The 24,976-nt window shown below is 30.5% G+C and overlaps 2 protein-coding genes across 5 annotated transcripts; one reads left to right on the plus strand and one right to left on the minus strand.

Moving 5' to 3' along the window:
- Positions 1–118: 118 nt before the first annotated feature.
- Positions 119–8,048, minus strand: Hacd2 (3-hydroxyacyl-CoA dehydratase 2). Of its 3 annotated transcripts, none has more exons than XM_085185157.1 (6): positions 7,599–8,048; positions 7,363–7,488; positions 6,707–6,830; positions 4,495–4,700; positions 3,974–4,113; positions 119–2,217 (listed from the first exon to the last, which is right to left on the minus strand). In XM_085185157.1, the coding sequence occupies exons 1-6, from the start codon at positions 7,791–7,793 to the stop codon at positions 1,893–1,895; spliced, it is 1,116 nt and encodes a 371-aa protein (XP_085041283.1). In that variant the 5' UTR covers positions 7,794–8,048; the 3' UTR covers positions 119–1,892. The 3 variants fall into 3 exon arrangements, with proteins under 3 accessions (XP_085041283.1, XP_085041285.1, XP_085041284.1); XM_085185159.1 differs by having other exon boundaries at positions 7,363–7,482; positions 7,599–8,039; XM_085185158.1 differs by having other exon boundaries at positions 4,495–4,697; positions 7,599–8,039.
- Positions 8,049–8,440: 392 nt separating this feature from the next.
- Positions 8,441–24,847, plus strand: PIP4K (phosphatidylinositol 5-phosphate 4-kinase). 2 transcript variants are annotated; one of them, XM_085208079.1, is made up of 11 exons: positions 8,441–8,779; positions 10,030–10,127; positions 11,849–11,959; positions 12,099–12,269; positions 13,896–14,034; positions 18,780–18,910; positions 19,087–19,255; positions 19,396–19,559; positions 19,709–19,824; positions 20,118–20,188; positions 20,620–24,847. In XM_085208079.1, exons 1-11 carry the CDS (start codon positions 8,651–8,653, stop codon positions 20,740–20,742), a joined length of 1,422 nt encoding a protein of 473 aa, XP_085064205.1. In that variant the 5' UTR covers positions 8,441–8,650; the 3' UTR covers positions 20,743–24,847. The 2 variants fall into 2 exon arrangements, with proteins under 2 accessions (XP_085064205.1, XP_085064206.1); XM_085208080.1 differs by lacking the exon at positions 12,099–12,269 and having other exon boundaries at positions 8,445–8,779.
- Positions 24,848–24,976: the final 129 nt, after the last annotated feature.

Below are 24,976 nucleotides of genomic sequence, written 5' to 3' on the forward strand. Positions count from 1 at the left end.
AATTTAAGTTGCAAGATTTGATTACAGTAAGCTTGTAATGATTATACCTTATTGTGGCTGTTATTGTGGGTTCAAAAAAAGATACTGTGAAGGTTACATTTTAAAATTGAGACACAAGTTTGGAAAAAAAACAAATTATTTTGTCTTAACATATAAAATAAAAAAATATTAACAAAATAAAATTGTAATACAGCTTTTTTTTAGTGAAACAATCTTAAGAATATTTTAAAAGAACTCAGAAATAATATATATATTTTATATGATTAAATTAAAAGATTCCAGTACCATCCCTATTATTAAGAACTTAGTTAATTCAAAGAATCATTTATATTAAGTTGAAAAAAGGTTGCCTGTAAGAAATCACTTATAGTGATAAGGCCACCTATGCACTGTATCTTAATTAGAAATTTAATTGTATTTTCTTTGTACAATAAAGTGTTTTTGATTGATTGATTGAAAACTCAGAAATGGTGTAAGTAATCTTACTCTTTTTTTTGTACTACGAAAATATTTAGACAGACAATTTTTATAACTCACTTCAAACTCCGAAAATGTTGATTATTGACTATGGACAACCTTTAAACACATGGAATTGATGAGGATATTCAATATTTTATTTATTATAGAGGTCTATATTGTATTTCGGCTTCACGCATTTTTTTGTAAATAGTAACAAGAATAGGTGTTTAATACTACCTGAATATGAAGTTAAATTGTTTTAGTTTTCTTTAGTTATTCCAACTAATGGGTATATTGTGCATTTTCAATTTAAGAAGGCATTTAAATACATATTGCACAGAACTAAGAATACCAATGTTTAAAAAATACTTCACTATGGTCACAAAATTTCAGCTATCTTTCAAATGAAAGTCAAATGCCCAATGTCCTCTTTTATTGACAATATTATATTTTTATTAAGTTTACATTTAATAGTACTTGAATGAAGCCAAAATAACAAAATGTATAATTTTTTTTGGTAAATAAATAAATCTCCTTTAATTTATAACCAATTTTCAACCATTAAAATAAATTGTCATAATTAATCTTTATTTTAAATAATTCTATTGCATGTGTAAAAACAGTGGTTCGAGTTTATGATCATTCATAATATCCAGTTTCATATATAATTTTCATCACATTCTTAAGAAAAAATAAATTTTCTGGTAAATGATACACATTACACAACCATAATTATAACAATGTATAAGCATTTACTTAACAATACACACAAGGGAATTTGTTTTCATAAAGAAATCTAATATCTAATTCCTCTAAGAACATGTATGAAGATTTTCATACATTACTAAAATAAGCAAATTAAATTATTCCATAGCATGTCAATCATTAAACAAATTTTATGAATTTCCATACTAATATTCAAATCTAAATATAAATTTATGTAAAACTACACAATCTTGTATGTGACATGTAAAGTCTCACTCACTCACATATTTTTATTTCATTTTCAACTTCCCACGTACAATAATAGGCACGAAACGTATTTATATTGTATTAATGTATTAAAATAAAAAAAATACAATTTCATTTATAACTTTAAAGATCCCAATAATGGGTAGAAGTGTCATGGAGCCAATTATGACGTCAAATCTGAGTAATCGCTCAATACAAAATGTCAATTCATTTCTTTACTAAGGCGTGAGGTAATGGCTCTGATTGGCGTTCATTATATCTTGTCGTATTTATTAGTTTTATTTTCTACAATTATAAATTCTAGACTTAATAATAAAATGAATCCATGTTTTGCAATATATTGATAAGGTTTCATTAATTAAATACATAAATATTGCAATAAATCAATACAACAATACAGTACACAAAGCTCATATTATGCAATATACACAAAACTATTAATATCATAATAATTAATTAATTTACTTACATTTCTTAATAACAATCTTTGGTTTCAACTTAACCGACCTCAGCTTACGCATGTGACTCATTACAAAGAACAGTCCGGGGAAGGTAAGTAAAAGTAAGTATACTCTCAAAAAGGAAGGCATGTGGAAGGCGAAGTTCCACTCGTTGGGCATGGATATAGTAAACCTTTGTGTTTCTTCAAAGTATGGTATATTTCGTAATATTACAATGGATTCGCATAAAACACCTATTGGGTATAGAGGTATCCACATCGTGTATCTGAGCCAGGTTAGGATGTAAATATCCTTTTTGTATAATTGAGATATGTAGAATGGATACCTGTGGACAGAAATATATTTTTTAAATCAATTTAATTGAAGTGGCCTGTCGTGCCGCAGTGGCACTAAGTGTGCCCGTAAACGCGACTGGTTGTGAGTTCAAGGAAATGAAATATTTAATTACATTTATATTTTAATTTCTTCACTCTGGTGTCGAGGCAAACCGCGGCGTTGAGTTTCGCCACTCAACACGTACTCCACACGCCTCCAGAATTTAGCGGAAAGTGGGGAACCCGTATGTGTTAATATGAGTTTCCCTCTGCCTACTCTGCTTTATGCAGGATTCAGCAGTATAAATTTCAACAATTGAAAAGCTGAAATTTATAGGTACTGTATACTTGTTGGCCTTGTAGAGTTGTAGAGTTACCTAATTATTCATCTGTTAACGACAAATAAAAAAAACCTTAAATGTGTTTTTATCTCTATATTACCTGTCAGTCTTTATTTACGATTCCTTTATTTTTTCAATTTCATTCTTATTTTTTTTTATTTTAATCTGTTCTATAAAGATTGTACTACTTTATGTCCCTTTACAACAATCGTTATAAGACAGTACTTGTTAATAAAACTAAATATCTTCATATAATTTATACAATTTACATAGATAACTAATATTGACATAAAATTGCATTTTAAAACACTTTATATTCTTTTAGCTTCACGCTATATCCCGCACATAACAGGTAAAGCAGAGAATACATAGTAGGAACCTGGTGTTAAGACACTCAGTTTCCATTAAGACACTTTCGTTCCCCATTTTCTGTTGAGTTCTCGAGGCGCAATGCCCCATGCTCGTGCTTTGAGTGGCGTAATTCAACGCCGCGCTTTAGTTTGTTAATTTCCTTGAGTGGGAATCGAACTCACAACCTATCACAATAATAGTTGCACGTTTGTACCCCTGCGCCAAGACTAACCTTAATAAAATATTTTACTTATATTTAAAAATAAAATAATTACTAAATGCAAATTAAGATAATGTTAATTAATGTGGGACTCTGGTCTTTAACATTTATTGTTTTATTAGCACAGAAATAAACAATGATTACTTAAGTTGTTGACTTGTGACCTAAAGCCACATATATAAATCACTCTCAACTCTGAAATCTCAGTTGAGAGCGGGAAGTATATTACATCTGGAGTCCCTGAGTCGTGGGCATCCTAAAGTTAGCTCTTAATTTTATTAGTTATTAATTTCATTAAACCACGGGAGTTTTTTTTTAATAATTAAGTATCCAATGATCAAACATGTTAAAAAATATGTCATTGCGTGTTGGGTGGCGGTGCTAAACGCAATTTGTCTCACTCTTTTACTCTCAAGTGGGAATGGAACCCGTAAACACCGTTTACAGTGAAATGCTACGCCGCAATAGCGTAAAATAAGTAAAATTATATATTGTATAAAAAACAAAATTATTTAGATATAAAATTCTACTATTAATAATCCTTACCGGCTTATCCTTATTAAACTGTCTATTTTAAAGTTAATTTGACATTAGCGATACATCTACTTAAGGTAAATGAACTTAAACTCTTCTTTATCTCCAGTTTATAAACTCTTATACTATAAATTATTTTATAAATATATATTATAAATTATTTTAGTTTCACGATGTATCCTACATATAGCAGGGCAATGAAAAGGCAAGGGAAATGTAGCATTAAAAACTGCTTGTTGAGTGGCGGAACTAAACGCTGCGCCTTGGCTAATTATTTTAACAAATACTTTTAACATTACTAAAAACAATGGGTGAACATACCTGACAACTTCAATAATACTCCACACTAAGAACAAATAAAAAACAACAGGTTTAGTTTGCATTCGGGGTTCCGATTCAATCATGGCGAATAATACGAAAGCACGTCCTCCCACTTGCAGGAAGGGCACTAGGACACCACCCTGAAACCAAATAAAAAAGAAAACAAATGTTTATATTGATTACAAATATTATATTATATTAATTAAAACTAATTATATGTGTGAGTTGTGGGCTTAATTTTCATTCGTGGAATGAATTGATAATTACATATTAGCGCTCTGGAACAAGACAAAACGCGGTCTTGAATTCCGCAACTCAACGCCGCCGCTTTGCCTCGTTACCAGAGCGATGAAATGAAAATATTAAACATTTCATCTCCTCGATTGGGAATCGAACTCACAACGTCGCTTTTACAGCCGCACGCTTGTGCCCTTTCACCGCAGCAGGCCCCTTAAGTTAAAACATTAATAACCACAACATTAAAACTTTTACCTTAAAACCAAAACACAATTACAACCAACCTTAGTATATCCAAACAATGGATGCATGACCTCCAGAAACATCATCAGCTGTAAAAACTTCATCGCGGGCCCGACGTGCTCGTACGTGTCCATCACGGAATCGTACTCCAACTTACCATATCTCACGCCCATCACGCACAAAACATACGTAAAACCGATGAATTGGAACAAATTGTATATAACTAGATACACTTTCTTGAAATCTTCTGAAAACATCATTTTTTATTATATATTTTTTTTTATAAAATCATTAGTTCTTTTAAAGAAACAACAATCTCGTATGATTGTGATAAACTAAATGAAAATAATAATATTGAAAATCCTTTTTTATATCAGTTAAGATATCATAATTTAGGATTTTTTATGACGCCATCGCGGCGCAGCGGCAGTGTCTGACTGAACGCAACGGTTGTGGGTTCGATTCCCGATCGTGAGAATGCATTATTTTCATTTTCTCGCCCTGGTAACAAGACAAAGCGCAGTGGTGAGTGCCAATTAACTCGCGATGTTTTGAGATTTGGACAGAAAGTGGGCAACTGAGTGTTTCAACATTAGCTCCAACAGTAGGTAAAAGCTATATGCCAAAAAACTATATAGCAACAAGGTAATTTTAAAAAAAATACATGATAAATAATACATATAAATGATTATGAAGGTATTATCATATTCATTTGTATGTATTTTTTATCAAAAAAATATTTTTTTTTTACTGTTATGATAATCACAAAGTTGAATATTAAGTGTCGTTTCGTGAAGTAAAATTCTTTATAGCCTGATACTATAGAACTTTATAAAAAATATTATCAATAATGTGAAGGCAATGTATATTTATACTAGCGGCCCAGTTGCGGCTTCGCCCGCATATCACCTATAATTCTTTTATTTATGCTGCATTTGCTATAAGATTTATTATACATACAATCATTTTTCATAACTTTGAGAAAGTGCAAGCGCTATGTGGCTTCTTGGGAGTATATAACCAGCGGCAAGGGACCCGGGGGAGCTCGATCATATGCTGGCGGCCGTAAACAAAGCATTGAATTATTCTAAATCTACATTTTCTCGAAAAGTATACGTTCAAATTAAACTTATACTATATAAGCCAAAGCTTATCTTATGAAGATAGAGTAACTTTTGCTCATAAGTTTCAATATCTTTTTCAAATAAAAAACCTTAAAATATCACCTTACATTTTACAAATATTTTTTGTCACAAATTGCCTTATTCTGGCTTATTTATAAGAGATAGATATATGGTGTCGCGGACTTTTTTTAAAACTAATAATATTTAATATTTTTGTCATAGAATGTACAGACATATACATATTTCACTATTTCTACGGCGCACGCGCCTAAATCAATTCGTTGGCATTCCTTATTATTGTTTTTTCATTATTTACGCCTAACTAAGACTTACACCATAATGTTATAAAGAAAATGTAACTCCTGAAGAATGCAAATTCCATACAAAACAAAAAAAAAGTAAATCGGAGCAGTAGATTCAGAGATCTATAAAACAAACACTTCAGCTTTATTATATTAGTATAGATTCTATCATAGTAAAACCATTGTATCACTAAAAAGTAGACAATTAATAATAATAACTATAAATATTAATAACTAGCGGACGCGCGCAGCTTCGCTTGCTTGTTTTGGGGGGGAATTCTAATCAACCATGAAACATGTGTTCAATGAAATATTTTTAAGAGTCTAAATTTCAAATTTTATAAAAATCGCTGGCGATAAAAGAATTTTTCCATACAAACTTTCAACCCCTTATTTGCACCCTTAGGGGAAGAATTCTAGAAAATCATGAAACATTTGTTGAATTAAATACTTTTAAGAGCCTGAATTTCAAACTTTATAAAAATTGGTGCCGATTTAAAAAAAATCTATACAAACTTTCAACCCCTCATTTGCACCCCTTAGGGGGAGAATTCTAGAAAACGATGAAACACGTATTTAATTAAATACTATTAAAAATCTAAATTTCAAATTTTATAAGAATCGGTGCCGATTTAAAGATTTTTCCATACAAACTTTAAACCCTTTAGGGTTAAAATTTTTCAAAATCCCTTCTTAGTGGATGTCCAGATTACGAAAGTAAACATCTATCCAAATTTCACGTTTCTACGCACAGTGGTTACGGCTGTGTGTGCGTCTTACCTCAGTCAGTGAGGACAAGTCCTTTTATATATATATAGATAGATTACCTTTTCTATACCCAATTTCCTCTTTTTGCAGTTGTTCATACATCCCTGGGTAATCTTTCATGACATCTCGAGCCTCTTCTTCACTGTCATGGCCATCTTCAGATTTCCATAGGTCAAAGTTAATCTAAATAACAGTATTTAAGATTAATAAACCCTGAAGACTTGATGGATGAAGGTTCTATTTCCGCTCGGGTGAATGAAATATTCAATGTTAACAAGACAAATTGCTGCTGTGTTAAGTTTCGCCACTCAACTCACTTTTCAAACAAATATTTCGAAAATTCGGCGGAAAGTGAGATGCCAGGGAGTGTCTTGACATGAAGTAATCTATGTCTGCCTATCTTGCATTTCTAGCTTCCAGCATTTTCAGCTTCTGAACTTGGCTTTAGTGCCTGTCTAGATTACTGAATAAATAAAAATTAATTACTAATTTCGCGATAGTTGTGAGTTTTTCCACTCAGGGAAAAAAGTGGGAAATGGGAGTATCTTAGATTAGAAGGGAGTATCTTAACTCCAGGTTCCCAGGTTCCTCTGGCCAATCCATAATCAAGATAAAGCGTGAAGATTAAAATATTATTTTATATAAAACAAATTTTGCAAAAAATAGCTGTATAAGTGAATTTCTGTTTCTACAATTATTAATTAATTTATTTTACCTTTAGCCAAGCCGGTTTTTGAGGCTGTGCTGTAAGCCTAGGCCACCAAGCTGCCTTTTCTTTTTGCAATAGAACGTCAACTCTGTTGTCGAATATTCGCACTGATGTTGTTTCATTTTCCTTATTCTATAAATTTATATATAAGGTTGGGTCTTGAAAATCACGTTTCGTAAAAGGTGTAGATTACATAAACTTATATAAAATAAAACTTATTCAATTAATGGCAATATACTTACTAAAACAACTGGTGAAAATAAATCTAGACTGAATTCATATTGACTATCGCCATGAGCGCCGACTCCCCGTGTTGCAAATTTAATGTTATTTTCACACACATTTATATCCGGCTTGTTGACGTTTTTCAAATCAATTTTTAATGATATATTTTTATCAGTTTGTGCCCAATAAACAAAGGGGCTAGGGATAACCATGATTATAAAAATACTTCGCTACTGTTTACTTAAAATAAACCGAAATTATCTTTTCACATGTATTTAAAACATATATTTTGTAATATACATATGAGACTTAAGAGTTATATATACTTCGTAATTAATTGCATTTAAAATTGCGCGGAGACAAGTATCAACAGTTAACCATAACAAATATTTCTGATTTAAATTTTTTATATATTTTTTTTTTACTTTTGAACATTACCTTGTTGAATAATTACATTTTATAGATAACAAAATATATAGGTAATATTATAATACAGATAAATAATACAAAAACAGTAAGGAATAATTATTTTTATCTATGGCCACACGACAAAGAGAAGTAAATAAAATAATTAATTTGCAATTAATTCATATAAGGTTATAATAAGAATTGAAATTATTGATAAGTAATAAAAACATCTTGATGAAAAAAGATGTAGTAATAAAAAATACTTAGTAGTACTAAAATACTTAGATCCTATAAAATCGTTATCTGTATACTACAACTATTTACAATATTACGAACTCTTTGGAGTTGTTTCTCGGTAGGTACGATATTAATTTCAGATCGGCATGTCAGCTATTTAAAAATAAATAATTTCATGTGTATATCCAACATTATATCTCAATATTTTCAGTCTGTACACATTAACCAATTCATCTGATTTCGTCTGTCAAAAAGCCGTTTGCCCTATCGATGGGTGTCGAGTTTCTATAATAAATATTATCTTATTTATTTAAATCTTTGCGTAGTTTAACTGATTTTGTCATGTTGAAAATGGTTTAAATATTTAAAATAAATTTTAAATACATTACGAGTTTGTTCACCGATTCTTGTAAACAAATCCAAAATGTCCGTTCCCAGCACTGGATTGAGCAAATTGAAAAAGAAACATATTCGCGTGAAACATCAAAAAGTGAAATTGTTTCGTGCTAATGAACCGTTACTGTCTGTTTTTATGTGGGGTGTTAATCACACGGTAATTGCATAATTTATATAAATTTATCCAATGATTAAATAGTAAGCAATATCGTATAAGATTTTTTTCGCAAAAGTTGTTGTTTATATTTTGTTTTTATTTATTTTTCTTGTTTCACTATTGGATTTTAATAACCTTTGAATTAAAATCTTAATTGATCTCACCTACTAATAATTTTAATCTTCTGGCAAATGATCAATAATAAATAATACTTACTATTGTCTTCTCTAAATATAGCGCTTTATCATTGCGTTGAAGGCTTTAAAGCTTAAAAGATGTGCCAACTGCATTTCACTTATACATATATATATTTATATACTTTAGTCATATAAAGTGTAACTTTTTAGAGAAAAAAACAGTTAATATTTTGTATCTGTGATTAATTAAGTAATTTATTACTTGGTCTCAGTCAAATAATTTATGAAAATTTTATAATTAGTAATAATTATAAAATTTTCATCTTTTAAACTCTGAAGACTTAATACATATAAGATCTTTTTAATCTCAAATACTTTTGGTGTGTAGTATGACAAATGCATCATATAAAAGAAAATAAAGCAATATTCATTAATTAAGATATTTGGAAAATTAATTCATAATATCACATTAATTATTGTAATTTTTAAAATAATATTGTTCTATATGCATAATCTTATACTACATACATATTAAACATGTGTAGTTTAAGAAAACAAAATAACAATTTCTTTATGGAAAAACATTGAAAATATTTTGACTAAATGTTGCTATTTACTTTGAAAAAAATAAATAATTAATTGAATTTTAGTATTTACTTTTATATGATTCAAATATTAAACTGACTGTAAGTTAAATGGTTTTATATTTGATTCCTATTTCATGGAGTTAATTATTTTCATTTTCTTGTCCAAGAGAAAGAGAGAATGTAAGTTCCGCCTTTCAATACACAATGTCACGAAAATAGAGGCAGAAAATGGAAAACTGAGTATTTTAACACTAGGTTCTCTCTATCTTGCCATATAGGGCTTTTGTTATGAACGAAACACAATATCAAAAAGGGGTTACCTCCTCCTTTGAAGGTGTAAAAACTTATCTTTTGAAAACAATGAAGGTTCAACTTGTTAAAAATGAAATAGACTTATAAATATATACTTTTCATTACAATTTTATTTTATGTTTTTTGGACAAAAGATGAACCTTTCTACATGTATTTGTAGGGACCAATAAAATATTTATTACTATGGACTCAATTTGTTTCTAATTTATTCTAGATAAATGAACTCAGTCATGTCTCAATACCAGTCATGCTGCTGCCGGATGACTTTAGGGCTTATTCCAAGCTCAAAGTGGATAATCATTTGTTTAACAAGTATGTATTTTTTCTACTCTTAGAATTTTTGTGGTTTTTGTGGTACAATAGCAGGCATATGACTGTAAATGTGATTTTTGGGTTCAATCATGAATTAGGAAGGTGAATTATTTTCATTTTCTCATTCTGGTAACAAGAAAGTGCCACATACAGTTCTACTATAGCTTAATAAAATATGCTTAAAATAAAAACAAATTATTTTTGTCAGCTTTACATAGAAAATTGTTGAACTTTGGACTTTGCTTAGTTTTCAAAGTCAATAAAAAAAGTATTATGTCATCTGGAAATAATGTGAAATGTATGATTATGAATTCATTGTAATCAAATTATATAGAATATACATAATTTTACTTTTTCATACCATGAAAGATGTTCATTCAGTGTGCTATAATTTGCATTCTTATTATGTGTGTAATATGAAGAAGCTTGTTTAACATTTGACCTTATCCAATTTGTGTCAATATACAGCTGCCTGTAAAAGGCATTAATGCTTAATTTTAATTAATGGAACATTTTTTTTTACTTTTTATACATTTTTAAAATTATTTTTTTTGTGGTATCCTACATACCATACATCCTACATACATTTTGAAAACTTTATATGCTCGATTTTTATTTTCGCGTTTTACCAAGACAAAGAAGTATTGTGTCATCTGTAAATAATTTGAAATCACAATCGAGATTAATATTTTCATTGCTTTTAAATCGTTTTTCATATGATAAACCTAATTTAACTATAATGAATAGGAAAATATTCATGTAGATTTGGGTTTTTTCACTTTTGACTTTGAGTAAAAATATCAAAGTTTTACGGAGAGTGGAGGATGGAGTTTCTTAACACGAGGAAAATGTATAAAGTTATAAAAGATAAAATGTAACTATGACTAAGCGCTGATCTAAGTTTCATGCTCTTTATGTATAATCGTAAACCCAAGCACTAACGATTCTAATAAAATTAACGATTTTACGTCACTAATATATGAATACTTCAAAAACAATTAACAGATTAATAGCTGTGTTCTCATATTTAACTGCCTGAAATTAAACGGATATCTTTGGTCCATATTAAATGAGGCCATAATGTGGCGCATTAGCAAAAGCGTGTGATTGTAAAGGTGACAGATTGTGGGTTCAATACCCATTCGATGAAAATATTCAATATTTTTATTTCTTCGCTCTGATACGGAGGCAAAGCGCGGCGTTGAGTTCCGCCACTCAACACTCAACATCTCCAGAATTTGTTGGAAAGTGGGGAGCGGTGTATCTTAACACTAGGCTTCAAATGCCTACCCTGCTCCATGTGGGATATAGCGTGAAGCGGAAAAATTAAATAAATCATACTATCTTTATTTGTATGTAGAAATTTGAAACTAAATGATTGTTTATAAAGTACTTGTGCTTCCATTAAAAAGGCTAATTTGGTAAAAAAAACATACTATTCAAGGTTTTCTAATGCAACTCATATTATAAATGCCACTTATTTTTTCAATCAGTCACGCAAAGTAAACAAAATAGCATAGTTTTCGTTATTCCTTGCATACTATAGATTTCATTGGTAAATATGTGTAATGTAATATGTGGGTTTCTTGCTGTTAGAAATGTATTGTAAGCTATATAAAATACTAATGAGAGCTGGCATATAGAACTACTATCCAGTGTGCACCTTACAGCACAAAGTCAGTTACCCATTAAAAAAATCGATATTATTTAATTATTTACAGAGAAAACATGCCCTCCCATTTCAAGGTGAAAGAGTACTGTCCACTTGTCTTCAGAAACCTCCGAGAGAGGTTCGGCATAGACGACCTCGACTACAAGGAGTCACTCACAAGGTATGGGGGTAATAGCATCGACGCTGCCGCGGCACGTGTGAAGCTAACTTTGAACTGTCATATATTTATATATATTTATTATTTCTACCCCTTTATTATTCGGGTATCCGAACCCGCTCCCACCTACCCACGTCCCTAGGTTTAGAAAGCCAGATAACTACTTATGGTCGAGGCGGGTGAAGCGGATAAAGAATATGTTGAAGAGATCGTCCACGGCCCCTTCGGGCATCTCCGATATGAAAAATCAAGAAGGCTTTATCCATGATGCGAGTAAATTCGTGAAACGCGGTCTGACGATAAAACGACTGAGGTCAGCGGGGTTTCTCTAAACGCTGTATGATTTTTTTTATATAAATAACAATATATTTATATTTTATTTTAGTGTGCCTCTAAACTTACACGGCGTTCCATCGCATATCACTGCAACTGGCTGTTGTGCATCGTTGGCTAACAAGCACTCATGAATATGAAATGTATTGCGCGTGTACGGATTCGATTGTGAATTCGATTTTTTTTGTGGTGCCCTTTGGTTTTGTTATGTCCCCTTTTGCCTCTTTTATGTTCCCGTCTCGTTCCCAAATCCTTCATATTGTCATCGCAGATATATATGTATATATTATATAAGCAATGGCGGCAATTTTTCTTAGCACTTACGGCAATATATCTAAAAAAAAATATGTAAAGGTGAGTTCTAGGCACAATCAATAAAACACAAGACACTGATGTAAAAATAGCAAGGAAAATAGTTGGTCACGTCAAAATTACTAGATGCACTCAACGCTGTTAAACGGGTCGGCTCTTAGACTATAATTAGCGTAACTTGTTTCAATATAACTGCAGTGTAAATTAACTTATTATTTTAATATAGGTAATAATTTATTTTATAATTAAAGGAAAATTATAATTAAATTTATTTATTTTGTTTAGTTTTATCGATTTGCCTGTTTACATACATTGAATAGAAATATCAGGTTAGAGAAACTGCATAATTCACATACAAAATGAGAACAAAAAATGTAGAGTTGATCTCGGTAAGCCATTTCAGTTTCAGGAATTATTAAACAGATTAACTATCAAGGTCATAACAAAGTTGGGCTAAGTTGGACCCAGTAATACCCAATACCGTAAACTTTGTGGTTACCCTCTCTTCTACAGTACGGTCGACGAGTCGTGGCCGTCTTGAAGTTAGCTATAGATGGCTTCTTAAAGATATTAAGGGTTTTTCTTATAATTGATTATTTTCTTCCTGAGTAAGTAAGTAAACAATGTGCAAAAAATTCGAAAGCCTAACTTCAGAGGTGCCATAACTCGTTGACCGTGCTGTACTTATTCAATATTAATTGTGTTTAAGTGAGGTTTGTTAATAACTTTCTTCGGTGTGGTTTAAACTTTGTCCCTTATGAATGTTGAGTGTATAGAATATCAGCATAGTACTATATAAATTATAGGCAATTAAACAAAATTAAAATATAGGCAGTCCTCGTACTTACGGCAGGCTAGGTTCTCGAAATAGGCGAAGTCGAGAAATATATTTACACGTAAAATCCTAGGGTTAGGTTCAGCATGAACACAAAATAAAAAAGGCTTCATTTATAACAAAATAATGCTTTATTTAAAGTAAGTTCTTTAAATAATTTCCTTTAGCTTTACGTTGTATTCCTACCGTATTTAGTAGGGTATAAGCAGAGACCTGGGCGCCTAATGTCAAGATACTCCGTTCCCGAAACGACATAGGTCGAGGATTGCCTGTATATATTTTTAAAAGGGTTCTATTATTAATTTGAATATTTACAATGACTGGTTGATTAACTGGTTCTTTAAATTACCTTTAAATAGTTAGGTATTTACTATCTTTTACAAAATATTCACAAACGTTATTTTTATTAATTATATCTACTAATAAGTAAAGCAAGTTATATATTAAAATTGTCATCAGATCGCAACCCATACCCGACGACTCGTCGGGCAAGTCCGGGGCAAAATTCTACCAGAGCTATGATAGGCTCTTCATACTGAAAACCCTCACATCGGAGGAGGTCGAAAGGATGCATTCATTCCTTAAACATTATCATCCTGTGAGTATATATTTAAGATTAGATTATTTTATATATTATAAGAAATTATTTACATGTTTTATTAGGTTAACTTGGAACTATAATAAATTCAATTAAAAATATCCCCGACAAAGTAAAATTCTCAAAAGTAAACAAACAATTAATAATTTAATAATTATAATAATTTATTTATTTCAAAAAATTGTAGTTCATAACAAAAACAGTTTATGACGGTAATAACTACATTAGTATGATACTGTGTCGCAGTTATTAACGCCCGCCTCATAAGCGTCGTTTCAAAAGATAGATCAAATTTAGTTGCATAATTATACATATAAGAAAAATAAAAATTAAAAATTAAAAACCATGACCATAAAAAAAAAAAAAAAAAATTAAATAATAATAATAAAGAATTACAATATTTAGGTAAATTTAGAATGTGTGTAATGTTTATATGTGCTTATATGTGTGTATGTGTGTGTGTGTGTGTGTATATGTATGCATTTGTGTGTGTGTATGTATGTATGTATGCATGTATGTATGTATGTATGTATGTATGTATGTATGTATGTACGTATGTATGTATGTATGCAACCTTGCTTGGATAAGTATGCTTAAGGTTAAGGATATGTACAATTAACTTCATTTAGGTGGCTAGGAGATCTTCTGTTTGGTCGTAGTTTAAATTTAATAACCAGTTTGAGAGTTTCATTTTACATTGGTGAGAGTTTAAGGGATATATAGTTATTTTTTTATTGATAGCATTGTATAATGTGGGGCTGAGATAATAATGATGTCGATTTGAAGAGGCTTTATGACGCAATTCTATTTGACAAATTTTATTAGATCTAGGTTTATTGAGCATATACTGAGCATCAAAGGAGGTAGCTCGATGCTTTCGTAAAACAGAGCAAAGAACAAACAATTGTCGAACTGTTAACACCTTACATGATTTATATAAATCTTCTGTTGGGAAACGAACAGGTTTGGATAGTATAACTTTAAGTACACATCTTTGGACTCTTTCAAGTGAAAGCAGAGTCGTTTTGATAGCTCCGCCCCATGCTGGTATGCAATAAGTTAGTAATGATTGCACAAGGGCGTAATAAATCATTTTTAGTACTTCTAAGCTAGCGCTAGATCTAAGTTGCTTAAAGATGAATGTTAACTTTCGTATACGAGAAGCTAGAGCTTGTATATGGTTCTTCCAAGAAAGGCCTTCATCGATAAGGACACCAAGATACTTAATACAACGAGATCGGGTTATTTTAGAGCAATTACAGGCTTGATATAATTCATAGGAACATGTATGAGCAGTAATGGAGAACGATTCAGAGGGTAAGGAAAGCTTATAACCAAATGTTATAAATTGAGTTTTATCTAAATTTAATGTTAGCATATTACGTGATAACCAGCTACTAACAATGGAAAAAGCCTTTTCACTATACTTAAGTGTGTCAGCCCAAGTACTACCGTAAATAAGCATAGCGGTGTCGTCTGCGTATGAGATGATTTTGCAGTTGGGTATTACTAAATTACAGAGCTCATTAATATATATTAAAAAGAGAGTGGGTCCCAGTACACTACCCTGGGGTACTCCATATGAAAGATTTGCATCGTCGCTGATATTTCCATTTATAACAACGAATTGCGTTCTGTCAGTCAGATAGCTCCTAAAGAGGTCTAAGGCAATACCTCTGATACCGATACTTTCCAATTTTTTGAAGAGAAGAGGCAGAGACACCGTATCGAAGGCTCTTTTTGCTGTCAAGATTTTGTACTACGTTATCCACCAAACTCATGACTGCATCCTCTGTAGATTTACCAGCTCTAAAGCCATATTGGTTAGCCGCAAGCAAATCATATTTATTTAAATAAGAGACTAGTCTTTTATTGATAAGCAAAGAAAGAAGTAGATTATCAAATCTTTAAACGGCTGAACATATTTAGCTCAGCCCATATTCAGGATATCGCTCCATTTGTTAGGGTGCTACGATGATGCAGACTGATAAACTTATAACACCCCTGTTTTCGTCAGGTTTTAAAATAAGCTTAATTTTATCTACTTTTAGTGCGTTTTTAGTATTTTGTAATAATATTTTCCTTCCTCATTTATTAGTCACTGTATTATACTATTGAATTATAAAAAAAATATCCAGATTGCTCTGTGGTATACGTTCTACTAAAGAAAGCTATCATAGATTTCTGTTTATAATTTTATTTTGCAGCATAGGTAAAGAGAACCTAAAGTTAAGATATGTCGTTTTCTGTTTTTTTTAATTGTCTTAAGTACCTAGTAATAGTAGCGTGTATAGTGAGTATGAATTAACATGAATCAAGGGCTGAAAATATTAAACGTTTCAAGTTGCATCTTTTTCTAATAATTGATAAGATTTATTTATTTGATAAGATACGATAACATAGATTAAAGGCTTTGATGTAGTTATGCAAACTCCGAGATAAAAGATCATAGTAGATATGATTCACAAAAAATAAAAATAAATAAATAAATTGCAGCTTATTTCATTATTGTTAAATATAAATAATGCATTAATTTCTTGTAATTGTTGATCCATTTGAATTAAAATATTGAAGAAAAAAAACAAACTAGTTGTATATAAACTCGGTTTACGGACGATAAATTTACATCAGTAGAAAACATTAATAGAAATTGCATAAGTTTATGAATTGAATTGTATTATTACTGTGCTTTTTAATTATAAGTAAAAAAGAATGGATAATGCGTCACAAGCCGAACGCTAAGACCGATCGTCCCTCTCTATCGTTTGTTCCGCGCTCTCGCTCGCACACGCGGCTCACGCGGAACGTGACAGACTCATGTTTTTCCGTGTGTGCAGCCGGCGTTCCTTCATTTATAAGACGTGTCTCGTCAAAAATACTTTATATATACTTTTTATATTACGCTTACGAAAAGTTTCTTTTAATAATTATTATATTTTGTTAAGTTGAACTATAACCAAATAAGTATAATATATAGGATCACAAGAAATCACGTAAAGTTAATAAACTAAATCCTCGCTAATCCACTAAGGATAAGATTACAAATACGTTGTATAATTTCCTTTAAAATAAGCTTATTTATAGCAATATCATAAATGTTGATAATTCTACCGAAAAAATCTTTAGTTTCTATATTTTTTGTTTTTATAAAATACTTATACAATTATTTTTATATTATAACGTATAATAAAATTAAATACATTATATTTATACAGATATTATTTATATTTATACAGATATAGATACATTTTTTAAATTTCATTGTTTTATTTAAAATGATCCACTCTAACATTTAGACATTTATTTATTAAATATAATTGAGAATAAACACTTTCGTTGGTTTTTATTTTATCATAAATACAATAATGAGTCAACAGCCGACTTAACTTTAATATCTTGTCTTCGCGTATCTTATCTTATTTATGATTTACAGAGAAAGTTACTGTTTGATATGATATTTAAATGTCACAATTTATTGTGAATTGCACCTCGTGCTTTTATTTTCGTATAATTATTGTTATAAACCGTTTCTATCATTATGGTGTTTACGGTAAAAAGAGTTTTATTAGTAACTAGCGGACGCGCGCAGCTTCGCCCGCTTATTAGCACTTTTAGGGATGAATCCTAATAATGAAACACGTGTTCAATGAAATAATTTTAAGAGTTTAAATTTCAAATCTTATAAAAATCGATTTAAAAAAAATTCCATACAAACTTTCAACCCCTATTTCATCTCCTTAGGAGTCGAATATTGCAATTTCCCGTCTTAGCGAGCACCTACGTCCTATAAGTAACTCCTATGCTAAATTTGAGGCTCCTAGCACATGTAGTTTCTGAGATTTCCTGATGAGTGAGTGACCTTTCGATTTTATATATATAGACTAAATTTTGTATACGAGAAAATATTTAACAAACATTGCCTTCAAGATTCTCCTTCGCTCTGGCACAAAAGCAAACGGGCGGCGTTGAGTTCCGAAAAGTGGGGAATGGAGTGTCTTAACACTAGGTTTCCTTTGCCTCTTCAAATTATTTCTATTTTAAAAATTCAAAAACGTAACGTAACTAAAGGAAACACGGCCTCGGCTGCAATGTATAATTTTATATATGAGTAGCTGTGTTATTACTCTATTCAATTATAGAAAATTGTCCAAATAATTGCTCTGTGACATACGTTCAACTAAAAAACGATTTTTCCTATGATTATGTATTTTTTTCTGTTTTACAAATATTCACATTTTGCGTAAATCGATAGCAAAAAACTATGAAAAAAAAAATACAATATAGATAATACTATTGTTCTTACTAATTAGTACGTAATATTAGTTATTTTAGTAGTAGTTAATTAAATATAATTTAAGTAAAATGACGCAAACGCAACGGGAGAGTATTATATATTTATTATATAAATGATCTTTAAATAATCAATCAACCGCTTAAAAAAACTCTTCCTTGTTTCTATACGTTTGTTGAGATAGATAATGGAAATTACTAAAACACTTTTGTATTGAGCTTACAATTTGTTAGAAGTTTAGGCATTTTGTTATATATTACTAATATCTGAAATGTATATGAAAGAGGGTTGCAAGATAAAAAATATTTTTTGCATATATTTTTATCTCGGTCCTGCTAGGCTTCCTATAACAAACACCACTAGAATGCAAAAGCGCAATTTGTAAGAGTACATCTTGTGAAGTTAACAAAATTATTTACATAAAATAATTAATTATTCTTTTTATAATTTTCAGTATATAGTAGAAAGGCACGGCAAGACTTTACTGCCACAGTACCTGGGCATGTACCGGCTGACCGTCGACGGTATCGAGCATTACCTGGTGGCCACGAGGAACGTGTTCTCCAATCATCTTAATATACATAAGTATGAATTGTTGTTATGTTTAACTTATTTTGAATTAGCTGTGTTAGATATTTAAGTTTCCCCTCTCGAATGGGATTCAAAACGTAATTGGTGAAACTCAACGCTGCGCCAATATTTAATATAACGTGGTATAATGTTTAACAAAAATTCAACTACATTTGTCATAATATTTTCAGAAAATACGACTTAAAAGGTTCAACGGTAGACCGTGAAGCGTCAGAGAAGGAGCTAGAGAAGGAGTTACCGACGTTAAAAGACAATGACTTCATAAAACAAGGTGTTCGCATCGATATAGGGGATGCGGCGAAAGACAAACTTTTGGAAACGCTGACTGCTGATGTTGATGTGAGTTTTTTATATTGCTATTTTTAGCTAGCTTCACGTTGTATCCCATATGTAGTAGAGTAGGCAAAGAAATCCTAGTGTTAAAACGCTCCGTAAAATAAACAAATACAATACATTTCCTTTCCCTCATTTGTACCCAGTTCCTGACGAAGCTGCACCTGATGGACTACTCGCTGCTGCTGGGCGTGCACGAGTGCGGGCGCGGCGAGGCGGAGGCGGAGGCAGCGCGCGCGCGGGCCCGCGAACACGACCCCGACTCCGAGGACTCTGACTCCGACTCGGACACCGACCGACACGGCGACAGGTATGTATATGTCGCAGAGTATGGGTCGATAGGGTCCAACGGTCGAAATCCTCATTACCCTGCTATCACCAACCCGTCGAACCGTCCTGGTTAATGCGGGATACATTGTGAAGATAAGCCAGAATAAAAACAAATATCGTTATTCCCAGGTGGGGATACAACACTCCACCGGACAGTCCTCGCGGTGCTCTCGGCCGCCAGTCCTCGCTACGCTACGAAGGCATCATACCCGAGCTGGACATATACGCTATACCCAGCCATGATGGTTTGTAATGATTGTAAATTAATATTCTAGAAAATGTATAAACATTTGTATTTATATAATATATGAGGCCGTCGTGGCGCAGTGCCACAAAGTTGTGACTGTAACGCGACGGTTGTGGGTTCGATCCCCGCTCGAAGGAATGAATGAAGTGGAAGCAACGAAGTTTCCTGGCACGAGGAGGTTGGTCGGAGGAGGTATTATTACAGTAATAGTAATAATTCTACGGGCATTTCATTTAATTATTACTTAAATAAGGCCTATTAAATATGTAATAATCAAATTGTATATTGCAGGTGCTCCCAAGAAGGAAATATACTTTGTCGCCCTTATCGATGTTCTCACACATTACGGAGTTAAGAAACAGGTATTTTGTTATAAAATCTTTTTGAGATAATTGAGATAGTGTGTAGCATGCAGTATTGAGATATAACTTCAAGTAGAACGTCAAGTTAGAAGTAGTAGAAGAGTGTCAATGTCTGGCTGTAACTGACATGGGGGAAAATAATACTTTAACCCATGTGTATTTACAGTTGTTTATATGATTATTTTTATTTATATATAATATCTTGGAAATTAGGCGTAAAATTTAAATGATTGTATTGAATTCTACAATATTTATCATTGAATTGAAAAAGTAGATCCAAAATAGCGTTGCAAGACTTATTAAGTTAGAAGTCTAAAAATATATATTATACATTTATTTTTAAAATTTTTAAAAGAAAATCATTTTTAGGCAATACGTTTAATAACTTAGATGATCCATTGTTACTATATATTTTTACATTTCGTTTCCAGGCGGCAAAAGCGGCAAAAACAGTAAAATACGGTAGCAACGTCGACGGGATTTCAACCTGCGACCCCGAACAGTATGGGAAACGATTCATAGAGTTCGTCGCCAAAGCCATTGAGGGCAACTAATGAATAATATATATAATGCCTCTTTTAGTGCTATATGCTTGTTTATATTACGCTGTTTATATATGAAATTTTATATAATTTTAAAAATGTTATTTGAGTTCATTATATTAGATATAGGTCAAAATAAAAAGGAGCACATTTTTCCAGTAATTTTCTCGTTATTATTATCATCAAGTTATTGATACAAAATGATAATTGATACCAAAAACTAATATTTATTCAGAAAATTCTTATAGTAATCGACCTGAAATCGAAAAAGGATTTCTTGTCTTCCAAAATGGATATTGAAACCTATGAACATAAAATGACGGAAAATTAATCTTTTTCTTTTGAGCCATATTTATTATAACATTTTAGAAATGGCTATTGTAATTTATTATATATATTGTAATGTTATTATTTCACACTGATATGATAATAGTTAATTTTTGATAAACTCTTAGAAATAATAATTTGCAGTTTATTTTAATATATGAATCCTACTACTGAACATTTTTTTTATTATTTCATCAATATTTTTTAGACTATTTAAATATTATTTAAGGACAGATTAGTAATGGATTCGACAGGGTGTCATAGAGTTTTATTTTTTTAATAATGCACTAAAAGAGGCAGACTATAAAGTAAAAAAATATATATTAAAAGTGATCACTTAAATGTTCACGTTTACTGAGTGGTACGAAAATTATGTTTATAATTGACCTGTTGTCTATATGTAGGTATTATTTGGTTTCCAAATACCTATTATAATTGTAATTTTTTTCTCTTCATTATTTTCTGTGTAGATATCATAAGTAAGGCATATCAGTACAAACAATGTTCTAATCAATATATGAAATTTATTTAGTTCCTTTTATATTAAAAAAAAAACTTTTTACTTGTGACTTTTTATTTGTTTGCTTATAGCAAACTATGATATATGCACATACCACACACCTAGAGTGTGTGTAAGAAATAATTTCATATATTGTTTAAATTTTGACGTTTATGTTAAAACTTTTTTAATTCATCTTTTTTGTGTTATTTATATACTTTTCGCCTTTTCATATTGGTTAGGATACATTTGTACTGATATGCTTAATTTTTTTTTCTTCAATCAATATATTAATGAATACTTAAGATTTATAATCTGATATCTACATATTAATGAACAACCAAATTATTTGTTTTTCTATTATATTTTATTTCAAGTTGTCAACTTTATCCATTAAAAGGAAGTAAAGAAAATTAAAATTTTTACTATCTTGTAACATATTATGTTGGAATGGCAGCTTTTTTAAAGTTTCAAAACACCATCAATGATTAATTTTTATTTTAGACTTTTAATAATTATATTATTACTAATTTATTTCGTTAATATGATTTTTAATGAATAATTAAACAATTAAAATAAATTGTATATATAAAAATACACAAAGAAAAAAAAAAAAGAAATGCACAAGCTGTACATTGTACAACACTATTCTTATTAATAATATTTTGAATAAGCTGTATGGCATATGACCTTGAACAAAGGTCATATAAAAATACAATTAAAAAAGTTACCATTCCAAAATGGAAGACTTAAATTTTTTTCGAACTGACATTTAAATCTATAAACACATTGCAATAATATTTCAAAACGTTATTAGCTTTTATAATGTTCCGCTATGGTAGTATAGTACTAATGTAATATTGTTAATATCATTGATATAATGTTTTCTAAGTAAATGATAAATGTTGATCGCTAAATTTGATGTAAAGTTTGATATACGATAAATGGCTGTTCTAAGGCGTATTCAAAAGGGGCCATTCATAAATTACGTCACACTTTAATGGGGTCGACTACGTGTGACATTGTGTGACAAGGAGTGGTCACGAGCCCCAAATTTCGTGACATGACAAATATAATATTACATATCCATATATTAATATGTGAAGCAAAATTTTGGAGAAGTATGAAAGGCACAGTTATAGTTTATATAGAAGAGTGCTGAATGCTAATAATTAAAAAAATGTATTAAAATAAATATGTATATTAATGTTCTTAATATTATATCTTCTAATATATATTTTTTAATTATTAGCATTCAGCACTCTACATAACACACCTTATTGTTATATTAAAAAGTTAGTTTATTAATATGACCAGCTATAACAAAACAAAGAAGGGGTTAAGAATTAGCGCCAAATCATCAATAAAATTCGTCAAAAGGAGTTAAATAATCAATTAAATTCGTGTGATATAATTTATGTATGGCCCCATAGTGCCAGTGCCGGATTCACTATATAATCGACGTTTTGCCAATTAAATAATTTCGCTTAGTATCTTTCTAGCGTAGCGTTAAAGTATATTATAAGATTTTGTTATTTATTATTCTATAAACGATTAAGACTTGGATTGTTATGGTCATGTGATGTTATTTTGTGGATATCGATGTGACGCGAAGTTGTTTGTCGGCGAGGCAGTGTTTCTAAATCTTTTCTTTTATATAAAATTACATATTTTATTTATTCATTCTTTTTTGTCTTAAATTTTGACAATCGAAATAAAAAATCAGTATTTGGTTTGAAGCGCCCTCAAAATGAAAGTTTTCTCAAAAATAGCTTTTGTGATAGATATTTTTTGTGTTAGTGTAATTGTTGTAAATTTAAGATGAGCAGTCACTTTTTTTTTCATTAAAATTAAGCACATTTAAACACACAAATACGCGATATAAAATTACAATTGATGTTTTTTGGTATAAATATTGATCTTTATTATAATGTTGTAAATTATAACGTTTTCGACGCTGTGGACAATCCGTTGATTGTTTGTTATATTGTGCTCTAAGTAAAACAAAATTGTTTAAAGTAAATCGACCATATTAATAAACCGCGGCGTAGAGTTCCGCCACTCAACAGGCATCGTCTCGAAAATTGACCGTCGTATGGGTAATGGAGAAACTTAACACCAGTTTTCCTCTGCTATATGGGTGAAGTAATTTGTTTTACGAAGGGTACACAATGGTTGAATATGTCATATATATACTGAAAAACCGTAGAGAGATTTGTACGTAGCAGAATTGAAGTAAGGGACTGAGTGCCCCTTGAATACTGGACCATTTGGACAGCTCTGGTTAAGCTCTAATTAAATTAACAGATTTCAAGAAGAAAGTTCTATATTCAAAGATAATATTTTTCTATTGCGTAATAATAACGATTACTTATTAATGGTGTATAATTATTATATATGTGAATAACTATATAAAAAAAAATCACTTCACAAATTCACATCTTAATTGGCTTAAATATCAAAGATAGATAGATGACTTCAACTCTTGTTACGTTAAAATTTCAACACGTTGTTTCAGTATTTTTTTTATAATCCTAAATGAGTGCAAAAAGCACTTAGAATATTATAAAATATGTCATATGTGTTGCCATTGCTTAGGTTGATAACTATTATTCATTTCAATAGGTTACTTTGTTAATGGTGAGGGAGCTGCAAAAGGGGTGACCGATTATGATATATTAATAACATTGAAATTGTAGAAAACGTGAAATCGATCGATCAATTGAAAAATATAATATTTTATTTAAAGGTATAAGATCTTTAATTTAATTATTTTATATTTTTCCATTTACTTCCTTCACTTTTAATGTATTAGCATAAATATTTTTGAGAGACCGATCTCTAAAAACTCCGAAGTTTTATTGAAACAAATATATAAAAACTATAGTAGTGGAATGTGAGCGTAAACCCTCATTGTGTGCCCCATGGCATAGGTTCAATTTCACGTACGTGTTGTTTTTGAAACATTTCAAGAAACTTTTCTTTATCATTACATTATTTTTCTACATTCATCTATTATAATTTTTCTGTATAGAAAAAATGTATGATTTATTGCAGATCGATTTAACTTTAAGAATCATCAATTTCTTTGCTATAGTATTGTAATCGTTCACCTCTAAGCTACAATGCCAGCAGTGGCGCATATAATTATTACAAATATGAATGCTTCGCTATTAATTGGCATGTAAGCGACACATTGAAATGTTATTTCTCTAGTCTCCTCTTGTAAAGACAATGTATGAAAAAATAAACTTTAATTTTTTAAATATTCGGTTTGTAAAGTTTCTGCAATTTTTGTTTTATTTGTCTTTATACCTAATACGATGATAACATTCTGCATATTGTATACGCCGTTTGTGGGTTCAAATCCCATTTGAAGATTATATTACGTTAAAGTTTAATGAAATTCATTGAATGGTC

This window comes from Heliconius melpomene, chromosome 4 (genome assembly GCF_056956725.1).
Source record: "Heliconius melpomene rosina isolate 202511_hmr_F chromosome 4, ASM5695672v1, whole genome shotgun sequence".
Classification (NCBI taxonomy): domain Eukaryota; kingdom Metazoa; phylum Arthropoda; class Insecta; order Lepidoptera; family Nymphalidae; genus Heliconius; species Heliconius melpomene.

Coding starts and splice junctions, on each gene's coding strand:
- Hacd2 (XM_085185157.1), bottom strand. CDS start 7,793: ATGGTTATCCCTAGCCCCTTTGTTTATTGGGCACAAACTGATAAAAAT. Junction 7,489..7,598: donor TATTTTCACCAGTTGTTTTA/GTAAGTATATTG, acceptor ATAAATTTATAG/AATAAGGAAAATGAAACAAC. Junction 4,701..6,706: donor GGAAATTGGGTATAGAAAAG/GTAATCTATCTA, acceptor TGATGTTTTCAG/AAGATTTCAAGAAAGTGTAT.
- PIP4K (XM_085208079.1), top strand. CDS start 8,651: ATGTCCGTTCCCAGCACTGGATTGAGCAAATTGAAAAAGAAACATATT. Junction 8,780..10,029: donor TGTGGGGTGTTAATCACACG/GTAATTGCATAA, acceptor AATTTATTCTAG/ATAAATGAACTCAGTCATGT. Junction 19,256..19,395: donor CGCTGACTGCTGATGTTGAT/GTGAGTTTTTTA, acceptor ATTTGTACCCAG/TTCCTGACGAAGCTGCACCT.